At 37.6% G+C, this 14,798-nt stretch overlaps 1 protein-coding gene across 6 annotated transcripts in view; it reads right to left on the reverse strand.

Moving 5' to 3' along the window:
- Positions 1–374: 374 nt before the first annotated feature.
- The window catches only part of myo15b (myosin XVB), a 38,790-nt gene continuing 24,366 nt past the window's right edge, over positions 375–14,798 (reverse strand). For all 6 annotated transcript variants that reach the window (XM_067488359.1, XM_067488360.1, XM_067488362.1 and 3 more), the window contains 17 exons: positions 9,851–9,992; positions 9,588–9,699; positions 9,142–9,478; positions 8,988–9,051; positions 8,830–8,902; positions 8,665–8,741; positions 8,506–8,582; positions 6,740–6,870; positions 6,559–6,653; positions 6,381–6,458; positions 6,186–6,282; positions 5,305–5,453; positions 5,077–5,207; positions 2,941–3,074; positions 2,703–2,836; positions 1,807–1,947; positions 375–1,220 (listed from right to left, as the gene is read on the reverse strand). In XM_067488359.1, the coding sequence (XP_067344460.1) occupies positions 1,146–1,220; positions 1,807–1,947; positions 2,703–2,836; positions 2,941–3,074; positions 5,077–5,207; positions 5,305–5,453; positions 6,186–6,282; positions 6,381–6,458; positions 6,559–6,653; positions 6,740–6,870; positions 8,506–8,582; positions 8,665–8,741; positions 8,830–8,902; positions 8,988–9,051; positions 9,142–9,478; positions 9,588–9,699; positions 9,851–9,992 (2,047 nt within the window). In that variant the 3' untranslated portion in view covers positions 375–1,145. The remainder of the gene's footprint in view (positions 1,221–1,806; positions 1,948–2,702; positions 2,837–2,940; positions 3,075–5,076; positions 5,208–5,304; positions 5,454–6,185; positions 6,283–6,380; positions 6,459–6,558; positions 6,654–6,739; positions 6,871–8,505; positions 8,583–8,664; positions 8,742–8,829; positions 8,903–8,987; positions 9,052–9,141; positions 9,479–9,587; positions 9,700–9,850; positions 9,993–14,798) is intronic.

Genomic DNA, 14,798 nt, shown 5'->3' on the forward strand with positions numbered 1-14,798 from the left:
TGTTGACAAGACATGTCTATTTAAATTCAGCTCAGACAGATGTTTCTGTACTGCTTATGTTCCTGGACTTTTTTTTCCTCTTAAATGGAATTCTGACTTGTCTGAATCATTTCTGTTTTACATTTGATCGGACATTTTCAGCAGCGTGAGAACTATGTAGATAAGACAAAGATCATGTAAGTAGGCTGCAGCCCAGCTTTTGAGTGGATATAACGTTTACCGTCATCCCGTTGGACAACAGACTGTGACAACAGACTTTTTTTACCACTAGCTCTGTTGTAAATATAATTTTTATATATGTTATTATTAACTTTGGAAGTGTCGTGAAAAACTTTATTTACAATATTTATGTAAACCACACATTTTGTAGTAAATAATGATACATACTTTATTCATCTCATCAGGAAATTCAGAAATTCCAGCAATATCCACAACTTAACGCAGTAATGCATGCAATAAATACAGAACATTTAGGGGAATTATATAAATGTCCCGTGCATCATCTAATGGAGCACTGTCTGGCTTCATGTTTTTTTATTGTCCAATCAAGGCTGCAGGCTAACAAATACTATATGTGTGTAGACACAATTCACATTTTGTATTAGTGTATATATGATAAATGTGAACAATATGATTAATTATGAAAATGACCAAATACATGCAAAAACATACATCACCAGTATTTCCATTATTTCAATGTCTAGTGAGATATTTCATACGTTATGCATTTGGTATTGCCCATTAATTCTGGCTTTATTTTAATTTGTGTCCACCTCCTTATGAGAAAATACTGGGAAATTAACAGGCAATTAACAGAATCTATATGTTTTTAATGTTAACAAATTCAAGTTTTATGACAAGATATTACAAAGGCTAATGGTGATGAACAAACTTTACATTTCAACAGGGGTTTCAGAATTCTAAAACACAAAAAGAAAATATTGATTTATTCATGAAATTTATGAAGTAATTTATTGATGTGATAACTGGTGAATCAGCCCAATCCTTCCTTAATCCACTCATTAACTAGTTCTAGTTTTTCATGATTTTTACATAAGACCTAAGACAAGAAAATATTCAAGACTTTACACAGAAAGAGAAATGAACAAAAAGGTCTGTGTGCTTGTGTGTGTCCATTGGCAATTTTATATTGAGCTGTTGATGGACGGCCGGATTAACTCTTCCATTATTAGAGCAAGGATGTGGCATAACTCCTTGGCCTGAAAGAGAAATTAAAACATTCAGTCAGACAAATGTTCAAACCTCTCCACCATGATCCAATAAGTCAACTGGTGTATTTAAAAGTTCATTTAACATTTGAAATGTCAGGAACCCTTAATCTCCTATGTGGCCACTTAACCAGAACACTGACACTGCAACGTTTCACACTTCAAGCACTTTGGCAGCAAAGAGCCAAAGCCATGGAAGATTCATTCTGCATCCAACTGTGGGCTGCAATGCTGCTGTAATCTTTTGCAGATTACGCGCAGGAAGGTAGAGCGGTTGTCCACCAATCTCACAGTTGTTGGTTCAATCCCTGGGTCCTCCGGTCACATGTTGAAGTGCAAGACACTGAACCCCAACTTAGTTGCCCACAGTGAGTGTTGGCAAGCTGCATAGCAGCTCCCCCATCGGTGTATGAGTGTGTGTGTGATTGTGAGTGTAAAGCGCTTTGAGTGCCAATAGGTAGAAAAGCGCTAGAGTGCAGAACATTTACCATTTAATACTGTTTGAGCATCAATTACTCCCCCATCCCTATAATGGATAATACAAATGTGTTTAATGAGCATAATTCATTGTCATTACTTGTTTGAGATGCATTGTGACTTTTTTGGGACGAGCCGCATTGCCATAATTGATTTCCACTGCTGGCACTTTGCTTTGTTTCTTGGGGCGGATGGTGCACATGGACTGCACCTCTGCTAGATGAATCAGAAACACTCTTTCCTGCAGAGAAAAGAAAATAAAATTATTAGATGGATTATGTAAATACTACTAATTTGTTTTGTACAAGGATGTGACTCATTGTTTTAAGTCAATTCAATTCAACTTTATTTATAAGGCGCAAATTTCCAACAAAGTCATCTCAAGGCAGTTTACATAATAATGTCCAGACTATAGAGATATGTAGAGAAAACCCAACAACCCCCCCTCCCCTTGAGCAAGCACTACGCAGCAGCTTGACCAGCTGGGGTGAGTGGAAAGTGTAGGGAAAAGAATTTGGAGGGAGGAGAAGGGAGTTTTTCCTCGCCAGTGTTGGGCTTTCTCTATATTTCTGTATAGTGTTGACTCTATCATGTAAATTTCCTTGATATGACTATGCTGTCAATTTGTGCTATATAAATAAAGTTGAATGGATTTGAAAAAACACAGGTAAAACAATGATTTCTGGCATTGTGCATCATCTTTAGCACATTTACGGCAGTGAAACCTAAAATAAGTTAATTATTGCTACACAATTACACAAGCAACAATAATCCTGTACAACAGCCCTGCAAAATCCTAATGTTGAATCCGAACACTATGTCATGTTTGAGTAGTTTTTAATCATCACTTCTTACTTGGTGAAATGTAAAAAAAATATATACTTTAGTCAAAATTATTGTTTCCTGACATTAGTTTTATTTTCATCATGGGAAAATGTGTTGTTGGTAAAGGTACATTAATGAATTGAACATTAGAGCAGTGGCTGCTCAGGGCACCTGTGTTTTTGGGTGAAAAAACAGCACTCCCTCCTGGCTGATGCTGACAATGCAGGGGGAGGGAAAGCCACGCTGGCTGACCTTCTGGGCCAAGAAAGTGTTAGAGCCAAACAAAGGCAGGTTGCTTAGAACCTCTGAAAGATAGAAGGATAAGATATGTACTATTATCATTAAATGCCTTGTAAACAGGGCAGGAGAAGAGATGAAAAATGAAGGAAAGAGAAGAGGTGCTACTTACCAATGAATCTTATCTTGGCGTCTTTAGTGCTGAGGAACTGCATAGCAGCTAGCTGACCAAGACAGAATGAGTAGATCTCCTCAAGTTTACTCCTGAGCCCATCCTGCGAGGGCAAGTACTCCTTTATCTCCGGCCTTACACAGAAATACAGTAACCAGGTGTAAATTTACAGAACATACACTGTCACATAGAGTGGAGCTTGAACCTTTATAAACCCCTTTGAATCTTCTCTATTTCTCTAAATATGACATAAAATGCGATTAGATCCTTTTAAATATTTGGGTCTAAACTTGTGCCTTTAGTAAGTGGTTAGACCAGTTAAGCTTAAACACCAAAGCAGGAGGAAACAACTAGCCAGACTCTGCTTCAAAAATTCACCTCTTTATTTATTTCCAACTTATAATTTTTATATGCACAGTCTCTTTATAGCTGTGGGGGAATTATGTGCTGGAATTGTTTCCGTATGGATGAGTGAGATGTTGGTATGTGTAGCCTTTTTTTTTCAAGCTGGGATTCTGGCCCTTTTTTAACAAATGCGTTTTTTATCTGTGTCACACAGATATGTAAAAAAACAAATTTGTTTTATACACCAAAAGTTGTTGGTAAATGGTAAATAGATGTAGATTTCTCTATACATTTTCTTACTCTGTCTATCACTGCTCTAATCCACCACAATTCAAATTTTTCTTTTTTCATTATCTGACTAACTTTAAACAGAGCCAAGCGTGTCTCCCTCTGCTTCAAATCTTTTTGCTAAGGTAAGCTAACCACGCTGCAAAGACATGGTAATAAAATGACCTTTAACCTATCCCCCAGAGGAATGAGAATGGACCCAGACCATCCTCAGACCATATCTTGGAAACCTGAATCAACTTTCTGTAGATGAAAAAAGTCTCTGTTCTTCTGTAACATGTAAATGCGCATGGAAACTGAACCCTTGACCCTGTAAGTGTAAATTATCAACACTCCCATACAAGAGGGCCACACTTATTAGGATACAACTCAGGATAAACCCAGGAGATCCTGAGATGGATGACTCTTACTTATTCGCCTATACCTTGATGTAAAGCAGACACTGTCGTAAAACCACCAAATTTTTGTTGGAAAAATTGGTAAATGTATAGTGCTACGGAATGGTGATAATGCTCGTCCCATGACTCATTCCCATGACTAATTTGACGTTTGTCCCATTTTAGATTTAGGAGTGTACATTGTGGCCAACTATTAAATCTGGTTGCTGTAATATTTGGATATCCTGAGGACATCGCTCCAGAGTTTCACCATCCTGCCCAAGGAGGAGCTTCCCCCCTGTTGCTGAACATGAGTGACAAAATACTCTCCGAGACCTGAAACGCTCGGGGCTGATCTTCTGGTCCGGGAAACCTTCAGAAAGCCTCAGTGACTCAAGTAGGCAAACCTAAGCTTCATGTTAAGCTCTATGAAGGCCGACAAACTGCAAATTTATTTCCTAAATATAACCATAAATTTCACCTTACACTCTTATCAAAGTTCCTTTTCTCTTTTGACAGATAAATGAGAAGCGGTGTAAAGCGCTTTGAGTACCAACAGATAGAAAAGTGCAGACCATTTATTTTTAGTTCTAGGATTAATTCTGTTTTCAATCACCATCAACTAATTTTTCCATTATATCTCCTGTATTTAACACAATTTATCAATTCCCAAATGTGTATTCCTTTACCTGTATATTATGGCAACTTTTTATCACATGTATTCTTCTTAGTAGTTATTAGATCAATATATATTAATTTATAAATATCAGGTGATCTGTTGTGTATTTCTTTGGTGGCAGTTAGGGAGTTAGGGATCACTTTTCTGCAAAGAGCCTGCCTCTGATATGTGACTGGTTAATTCATGATCCATCAATCCATGATTAGCTGGTTTTAACAAAGTCATCATCTCAACTGACCTGGTGCCCTAAAACAATTAACAAATATTGATGATGTGTATGTTTGCTGCATTATTGTGATTCTTCGGTGCAAGGCCCATCGTTATTCATACTGATAACTCATATTGCTACACAAGTTCTAACTAAGTAAAGCCATAAAAATCATTTAAAATATTCCTAAACTTCTGCACTAATCAGTATTAAATTACTGAGTACAATGTGTTACTCACAATGAGGGCTGGCCCCCCAATCCCTGAGCCACATGCTGCAGAGCCGATAGTTCTGCTATCTGTTGGACTGGAAAGGAACCATTTGCAATGTGAGGAAGCATGAGCCTTCCATTCAGATAGTCACCCAGGAGCTACACATAAAGATAACACAGAACAGACACACGGAAAGAGGAGCAGTGGTTAGAAAAGTCCTCATATTATTGGCTTCTGTGAACTCATCTTGCATACCTGCTGGTAGTGGAACTCCACATAGAGGTCACTGATGAAGGAGAGAGGGCTCCTCCAAATCACTCTTCTCAGAAACAAGAAGATGGAATTGTCATCTAGAAAAAAGTCGAAGAGATACTCCTCAGCATGAAGGGGACGCACCATCCCATCTGATTAAGGAAGAGCAGAGCAGTGAAGAGGGGGTCCAGGTTTACATTTACATTTAGTCATTTAGCAGATGCTTTTATCCAAAGCGAAATAAGGCAAGCAAAAATCTAAGTCAAGGAGAAAACATGAAAGCGAAGTCCAAATTATGGCAAACAGTATCTTTTTGATCTGATTGTGACTTTCAGCTTATCCCGTGAGTTCGGGGTCGCCACAGCAGATCATTGTCCACAAGTTGATTTGGCACAGTTTTTACGCCCGATGCCCTTCCTGACACAACCCTCCCCGATTTCTACCGGGCTTGGACCGGCACTGCATCGCTGGGGAGGGGGAATGGGCTGTTAGGGGTTCAGGGTCTTGCCCAGGGATACTTCGACATATAGCCAGGGCCGGGGATTGAACCACCCACCCTGTGGTCCTTAAGCCACTGCCTTTACCAACTGAGCTATAGCCACCCTTATGTATCACTTTGTATCTGATTAGCTTTTATTAACCATTAGCTATCTAATTTACAGACAAAACCTTTATTAATTTCAGGTGATCCATAATTTTGATTTAATTAAAGCAGAAAAGGTACTACATCTGTCTGTGAAGCAAACTAGAAGAAAAAAAGCAAAAAAGCAGAAAGGATAGAGAAAGCCTATAAATCCAAGAAGTTGCATCTATAGCCATGTAGAAATTAAGGTTGGAGTCAGAGTTTTCTTATTATATTAGTTTGGGTTATCAATCTAATTTACCTTGAACTCTGTTGGTAAAGATGGAGAACTCTCTGATTTCGGTGAGATTTGAGATTCCCATTTCTTTACAGACCTCTGTCACCACATCGGCTGTCACCTGGAGGAAGATAAAAAATATTACAACAAAGATTTAAATATAAAACAATAATACTGTCAGTTTAGTTAAAGCTAAGTAGGTATAAATAACAAACTTACACTGAAACTGCGTATCTTTACAGGGAAGTCAACTCCTCCTGGCAGCTGGATAGGAATACGACGCGACAATTTGCCAGCCTGCACAAAACAGTGACGCACTTATTAGGTAGATAATGAATCAGATGAAGAATCGATGAAAGATTCCCTTTTGTATGCATTTGTTTGTAGGTTCACTTACCAGAATAGCTTCCATCTCAGCATGTGAGGGAATGTTACGGCGACCACCAAAACTGAGAGATCGCTGGAGGTTGTCTTGACAAACATATGCCAGCTCTAGGGAAAAAATCAATATTGTGCAGTGTGTGTGGGTTACTTGCAAGTGATTTCAGTGTGTATGCACTGTCTCGTTCGTCTTCTACCTTGGTATGGGTGTTCATAATCCAGTGAGATGTCTTGCAGGTGACGTGTGACGTATGGCAGCAGAGTATCAGAGCATGGAAAGAATCCAGTTATCAGGTTAAGCAGCTGCCAGCCAAGGTTACAGCTAGACCTGTAGAGAGACCACACAACCATAAGAATATACATATACATATATGTATATGTATATGTAAAAAAGAACGGCCGCATCGCAGCTGTATGCCTTCGCAAACCTGTCAAGTTGCAGTTTACATGCACGTCTATGCTGATATTCTAATCAGCTAATGCATGAGTTCACACGAGTAACATTTGTTAACTAAAATCTAATAGGTTTATATTTTTGTTCTGGTAAATGATTGTGCTAAATTTAAACGACGCATTTATTTATATTGAACTCGCTGCTTTTGGTTTTAGTTTGGGTAGTACATGTAAATGAATGATATTAAACTTCCCTCTGACTTCCCTACATTAAAATATCTCTCTATGAAGAACTGCTCCAGATGACATAACTTGGAGGAACCTTCAGTCCAGATTGTCATCTTGTTGCTCATATAAGTTGCAATAATGGTCAACCTGCTTTTTCAGAGCCCAACCAGATGACATCATCTGAACTTCTAATAACACCTCTGGGTGATCTCATCTGGAAGAGTTTTCTAGCTATAATTGGAGAAATACTTTGATTTAGGGTAGTAAGAGGGAAGTTTAAAGGCATTAATGACATTTATACCCTAAACTAAACCCGACAAAAGCAAATTGAAAATGGTTAAAGTTGCCCTTTAAAACAATTCTATCATAAGGTTCCTGTGATATTCTGTTACAAGAATGGGAAGGACATGTGGTCATACTGACTGGACATTTGTGCAAAGTTTAAACAAACTCCTTTGATGTGGGGCCACAGTGACCTTGACCTTTGTGTTCTGACCAACAAAATGCAATCAGTGCATTATTTAGTCCAAGTGGATGCTTGCAGAAAATTAAAAGAAATTCCTTCAAAGCATTCCTAAAATATCACAAAGACAGGAGACTGGACAGAGGCAGATCCAAGTCAATGAATTCATGAGTTATAGTCATAGTTATAGAGTTATAGTCATAGTTATAGTATATAGGAACTACTAGAAAGTGCACAATTCTTACTATTGGCTCTGTATGCTACCACACTGGATATGAAATGAAACCAATAATTTAAGGGTTTATTTAAAATTAATGAATCTATTTTGGATTTATTTTCATTCAGGCCCACAATTTTGTTCTATTTACACTACATAACAACAGTTTTGCTCACCTGTGCTATTCCCTCTAGTTGATTTACAAGAAGACAGATAAAAAGTAAAAAAAAAAAGTTTAAAGATCTGTCAATCCAAATCTTCATCAGGCCGAGAAACCACAACAAATCAATTAGAGAACTATAAAAAACATGAAGTATTGCTAAAATCAACACTTTAGTACATTTTTAAAAGTAAAACACATTCCCGAGCTCAGGAACACTAAAAAGTCTGGAAGACCTCAGAAAACAACTGTGGTTGATAAAAGAAGAATTCTTTCAGTGGTGAAGACAAGGCTCTTCACTACAGTTGGCCACATGTGAACACTGATTCGTTTTAAGTCTATTAAACATACTCATACATAACATATAACTCAACCAAATATTACAATGTTTGTATAAATGTGTTAACAAATTTATTTAATGTATATGTTTACTTTTATTATTTTATGTTGCATGTAATTAACATGTAAATGCATGTAAATGTTATATTAAAAAAAAACTCACTTGGTTGGGTTGTTGGTGGTTTGCTTGATGACCTGACAGTAGATCTCATCTCTTAACAACTCCTTTTCTTTTCCTAACTGAACAGAAGATAAAAGAGGTAAACATAGAAAAAACCCAACCTATAAATCTTGCAAATACCGTGTTTAAATGAGCACTGACCAATAAAATATGGCTTAAGCAATCTGACTGGGTGTTATTCTTCATCATTGTCCTTTCACCCATGAACTGCATCAGGTCTGGAGAAAGATAAATGCAAGGGTGATGAAGGAATAGGAAAAGTGCTGTTTTAGCATGTATCTGCACAGTTAGTGCAGATGTACTCACTCATGAAAGCCTGGACAGATAAATCATTAATTTCAGGATCACTGTAGAGAATGAGGGACTCTTGTATGGGGACCTGGATGAAAATAAAAGATGTCAAAAATGTCAAAGGGGCAATTACACAACTTGAATGAGATGTGAGAAGTATTGTAACATCTTACATCTGTGTATTGAACGGCTTCCGAAAAATTCCTTTCACTGGTTGGTTGATCTGTAGTCCCTACTCTGAATAAAAAAATAACAATAATACAGAATTTGCCATGTTGTGTTACATGAACCTAGAACTTACAGTAATTAATATTTTTGCACTTATACCTGAAGTACTTCAGAGCAAACTCAACCAGTGCAGAGCGGATCTCAAACTTATTTACTGAGCCCTGATTTGAGCTTGGTACTGATATCTGGACCCATCCCTGTACAGAGCCTTTGAGTGAATCCTCTCTGCTGGGACTCCCTAAATCAGCACTGCCCATGCTTGTGCTGATAGGACCCGGAGACACATTTTTAGGGGGATTGACAGTTTTCTTCATGCTTCTCCTCCTATCATCTCTTCGGTCAAGGTGGAGACAGTGGTAGTCTGGGGCTGCTGATGGCTGAGTGAGATCCTCTGGGAAAAGACCAGAACGCCCTCCCATTGTGCCAAAATACCAGCCTAGTGGAGCGATCACAAGTTATTTGATGAGAAGGACATGCTTATATACATCAAACAACAAATAGACTGATACATATCTAAATAGCTCTTATCTACATGATAACCTCACCTATTTGGAGTCCTTCCATTGGCAGCAGTTTGATGATGTCACCTTTGTTAAAGCTGAGCAGACTCTTGTCATCGGTCACAAAACTTTTCAGGGCAACAACATGGCCTGAGTCCTAGTGAGCAGAGAAAAATGCGCCTATCAGGGCAATAGCTAAAATTGATGGGGTTCTAACATGAGCTTGGCTTATATCATCAAAAGATGCTACAAAACATCAAAGGAACAGATGTGTAAATAAATAATTATAATAAACAGAGATGGAATACCTTGATTAGCTCTTGGAGGAAAAACCGGATGAAGGCAGTGATCTGTGGAGCTCTGGTGGACTGGAGCAGCAAGTTTTCATTCTTTAACTCCAGCTCTACTGTGTCTGCACCTTGGAAGGCAACTGACAACACATCTGCAAAACTGAATTAATGAAGGGTGGAGTTAGAATTCTGAGAAGTGCTTTGAAAATTAAATTCTATTTCTGATGTTGTAGAGGGCAAACCACATGCCCTAGAGATAGAGGAGATGTGGTTAGTAGTGCTTGGTTGGTGGTAAATCATGATCCCCAGATTTCTTGCAGACTTGAGGTGGAATTATAGTTATACTGCATGGATCCAGCGATGTCCAAGTCCATTAATAAACGCAAATTGTCAACACAGACCTATGCGAAGAAGGGAATTATGGGTAACCATAGGCTTCAGAGGGTCACAGAAGCTCCGACATGCACACCCCTCAAATCTCAATAATGCGTTTTGTGGAAATGTGTGTCCAACAAGCTGACTGGATAATTTTGGGAATGGAAAAAAAAGAAAAAGAATGGAAAAATAGAAGAAGAAACGTAACATTCATACTTGTACAATACTCGATAGTGTTGCCCCTCTGAAAAAGAAGGCAGTAAACCAGAAGAAGCGATCTCCATGGTATAGTTCACAAGCACGCAACTTAAAACAGGCAACACGAAAGTTAGAGAGGAAGTGGCGAAATTTTGAAGAATCTCATTTAGCCTGAAAAATAGTTAAAAAATTTACAAAAAAGCTCTCTGTGGTGCCAAACCAGCATATTATTCATCATTAATAGAGGAAAACAAGAACAACAATCTATTCAGCACTGTAGCCAGTCTGACTAAGAGCCATAGTTCTGTTGAGCCTACTATTCCCTTAACTCTGAGCAGCAATAACTTCATGACCTTCTTTATGAATAAAATTGTAGCTATTAGAGAAAGAAGTCACCAGATCCTCCCCCCAAATATTACAGATAGATCTTCAGTACAACATTGCTAGAATCATCGGTAAGGCCCCACTCCCTCTTAGACTGCTTTTTACCCATAGATCTCTCTGAGCTAATTTTAATTATTACCTCATCTAAACCAACAACCTGTCTGCTAGACCCTATTCCAACTAAGCTGCTCAAGGAACCTTTACCCTTAATAGATACGTTCGTATTAGATATCATCAATCTGTCTTTAGAAACAGGCTATGTACCACAGGCCTATAAGGTAGCTGTAATTAAACCACTACTTAAAAAATCCTGTCTTGACCCAGGTGTTTTAGCCAATTACAGACCAATATCTAATCTCCCCTTTATTTCTAAATTAATTGAAAAAGTAGTCGCAAAACAATTATGTGATCACCTTCATAGGAATAATTTGTATGAAGACTTTTTATGAAGACATTTTATTACAGAGACTAGAACATTATATTGGGATTAGAGGAACTACACTAGGTTGGTTTAAATCTTATCTATCTGATAGATTTCAATTTGTTCATGCTAATGATGAATCCTCCATGTACACTAAGGCCATCTATGGAGTTCCACAAGGCTCTGTGTTAGGATCAATACTTTTTACTTTATATATGTCTCCTTTAGGCAACATCATTAGAAAACACTCCATAGATTTCCACTGCTATGCTGATGATACCCAGCTATATTTATCTATGGAACCAGATGGAATTAATCCAAAATGCTGCAGCAAGAGTGCTGACTGGAACTAACAAGACAGATCATATTTCACCTTTATTAACTTCTCTCCATTGGCTTCCCATTAAATCTAGAATAGAATTTAAAACCCTGCTTCTTACATATAAAGCTCTTAATGGTCAGGTTCCATCATATATAGAAGACCTCATAGCACTATATCATCCCAGTAGACCACTTCGTTTTCAGAACGCATTGCTTTTTGTTGCTCTGTTCTTTTCTCTCTCCCCTTTCCACTTACCCCAAAAGGTCAAGGCAGATGGCCGTCCACCCTAAGCCTGGTTCTGCTGGAGGTTTCTTCCGTTAAAGGGAGTTTTTCCTCTCCACTGTTGCCTATGGCTTGCTCCAGGGGGAATGGTTGGGTTCTGATTTTACTATTTATGTATATTGCTTTATGTATTCTATTGTTGTACTACTGCTTTATTTAGTCTTAATGTAGTAATGTATTAATTTGGTTTTCACTGTGTTTTTAAAAAAAGCTGTATTTTTATTAGAATGCAACAAGGTGCCATTGAATGTTTTGAGATGTTTATTTCAACTTATGACTTTCTGTTTCCAAAAAGGAAGATTTCCAAAAAGGAAAATAAGAAAGGTCTGATAGCATACTATACTTACTTATTAACTATTTGGTTAATGAAAACTGAAATAGTTTCACAATGTACATTTTGGTCTCTTTGAAATGACTACTGCTGTTATCTCTTAAAACATTCATTGGTTTATACAATAACAACAAAGGGTGTGAATTTTTTAACTAAAAGTATTAAAATCCAGAGTTGAGCCTTTCCTACACACCTCTCTGCATTGTCTTTACAGCTGTTACAGTCCCCACAACTCCCAAATTCCTATAGAAACTGTGTCTGTTCCCCGACCAACAAAATTACATAAACCGAAAACAACCACAAGGGGAGTTAATCATGATAACCTAATAAAAGTTAAGACTACTGCTCTTAAAGAACAAAACCCCAAAATAATTAAATTTTTTTAAACAATTAAAGTTTGTTTCTTCCTAGAGGGTAGCTAGCTCTTTCTTTGGTAAATAGGTTATTTTGTTTGTTTTTTTGGCCTTGGTTCACCCTGAGTTACAGTGCTTCATGTTTGTATGATATTTTCTTAGTTGTAGAAAATAAATTTCACACGTAATTGCAAACACTGGGATTCTGTTTAGTCACCAAAAAAAAATTCCACTACAGCAGTAGTGTAAAGTGCTGTCAACAAATTTAAAGAAATGATTCTTTAACCATTTTCTTCACCAATAAAGAGTAGCCACCTTAACTTAGAAGCCAGTACAGCAGAAGAGGCGATCTCCATGGTATAGTTCACAAACTCGCAACTTAAGGCAACACAAAATGTAGAAATAAAGTGCCATTCCAGAAATTTAGAAGAATCTCATTTAGCCTGGAAAAACTGTACAACATGTACAAAAAAAGCCCCCAGTGATGCCAGAACAGCATATTATTCATCATTAATAGAGGAAAACAAGAACAAACCGGTTACTTTTCAGCACAGTAGCCCAGCTGACTAAGAGCCATAGTTCTGTTGAGCCCAGCAATAATTTCAGGACTTTATGAATAAAATGTAGCTGTTAGAGAAAGAATTTACAAGATCCTCAACCCAAATATTACAGATAGATCGTCATGTACAACAGTGCTAGAATCATCAATAAGGCCCCAATCCCTCTTAGACTGCTTTTTACCCATAGATCTCGCTGAGCTAACTTCAACTATTACCTCATTTAAACCAACATCCTGTCTGCTAGACCCTATTCCAACTAGACTGCTCAAGGAAGCTTTACCCTTAATAGACATGTTCATATTAATTATCATTAATCTATCCTTAGGAACAGTCTATGTACCAGACGCCTATAAGGTAGCTGTAATCAAACTACTGCTTAAAAAACCTTGTCCTGACCTAGTTGTTTTAGTCAGTTACAGACCAATATCCAATCTCCCCTTTATTTCTAAAATCCTTGAAAAATTAGTTGCAAAGCAATAATGTGACGGCTTCCAGTCAGGATTTAGAGGTAATCATAGTAAAGAAACAGCATTCGTAAAAGTCACCAACAATCTTCTCTTGGCTTCAGATAATGGGCTAGTCTCTATACTTTTTCTGTTAGATCTTAGTGCTGCATTTGATACCATTGATCACAACATTTTATTACAGAGACTAGAACATTAAATTGGGATTAAAGGAACTGCACTAGGTTGGTTTAAATCATTTCTATCTTGATAGATTCCAATTTTAATCACGATTTCTCCATGGACACAAAGGTCAATTTTGGAGTTCCACAAGGCTATGTTTTAGGACCAATACTTTTTACATAAAGGCCTGGATGTCCCACAATTTCTTACTTCTTAACTCAGACAAAACTGAAGTCATAGTATTTGGGCCTAAAAATCTCAGAAATATGCTATCAAACCATATTGTTACTCTAGATAGAATAACTCTGGCATCTGCAAGGAACCTTGGATCATATTTTCCTATCACTAGCTTCTCTCCATTGGCTTCCCATAAAATTTAGAATAGAATTTAAAACCCTGCTTCTTACATATAATGCTTTAAACAGTCAAACTCCATAATATATAGAAGACCTCATAGTACCACATCATCCCAGTAGACCACTTCGATCTCAGAATGCAGGCCTATATAATCTGGTTCTGCTGGAAGTTTATTCCATTAGTTTTTCCCTCTCCACTGTTGCCTAGGGCTTGCTCAAGGGGGGAATTGTTGAGTTTTCTCTATACATCTTTATAGTCTTGACTTTATTCTGTAAAGTGCCTTGAGATGAATTTGTGATGAATTGGCGCTATATAAATAAAGTTGAATTGAAATTGAATCGAACTGATTAAGACAGAAGACTGAGCCACAGCTTTTCCACTCCACAGGGATTCCACAACTGTCAAGAGTACTGTTTCTGTGCAATGACCACTGTTGAAGCTAGACTGGTTAGTATAAAGAAACAAATTGGATAGCTGGATAGACTTCTTGTTCCAAGTCTTGGTCAGAAAAGGAAGAAGAGAGACAGGTACTTCTCAACAAGGAAGGGGTCAAGATTAGGCTTTTTAAGCAGTGAAATAATCTGAGCCGGGTAAAATGAGGCAGGGAAGGTGCCTGTTGTGAGAGATGTATTAATAATCTAATCAATGTATAATTGTAAAAGGTCTGCACTTATATAGTGCTTTTCTACCTATTGGCACTCAAAGGACTTTACACAGTGGGAAGAGAAACCAATTGAAAGTGTATTGCAGAAGCTGT

The sequence above is a fragment of the Channa argus genome, chromosome 20 (assembly GCF_033026475.1).
Source record: "Channa argus isolate prfri chromosome 20, Channa argus male v1.0, whole genome shotgun sequence".
Taxonomy (NCBI): domain Eukaryota; kingdom Metazoa; phylum Chordata; class Actinopteri; order Anabantiformes; family Channidae; genus Channa; species Channa argus.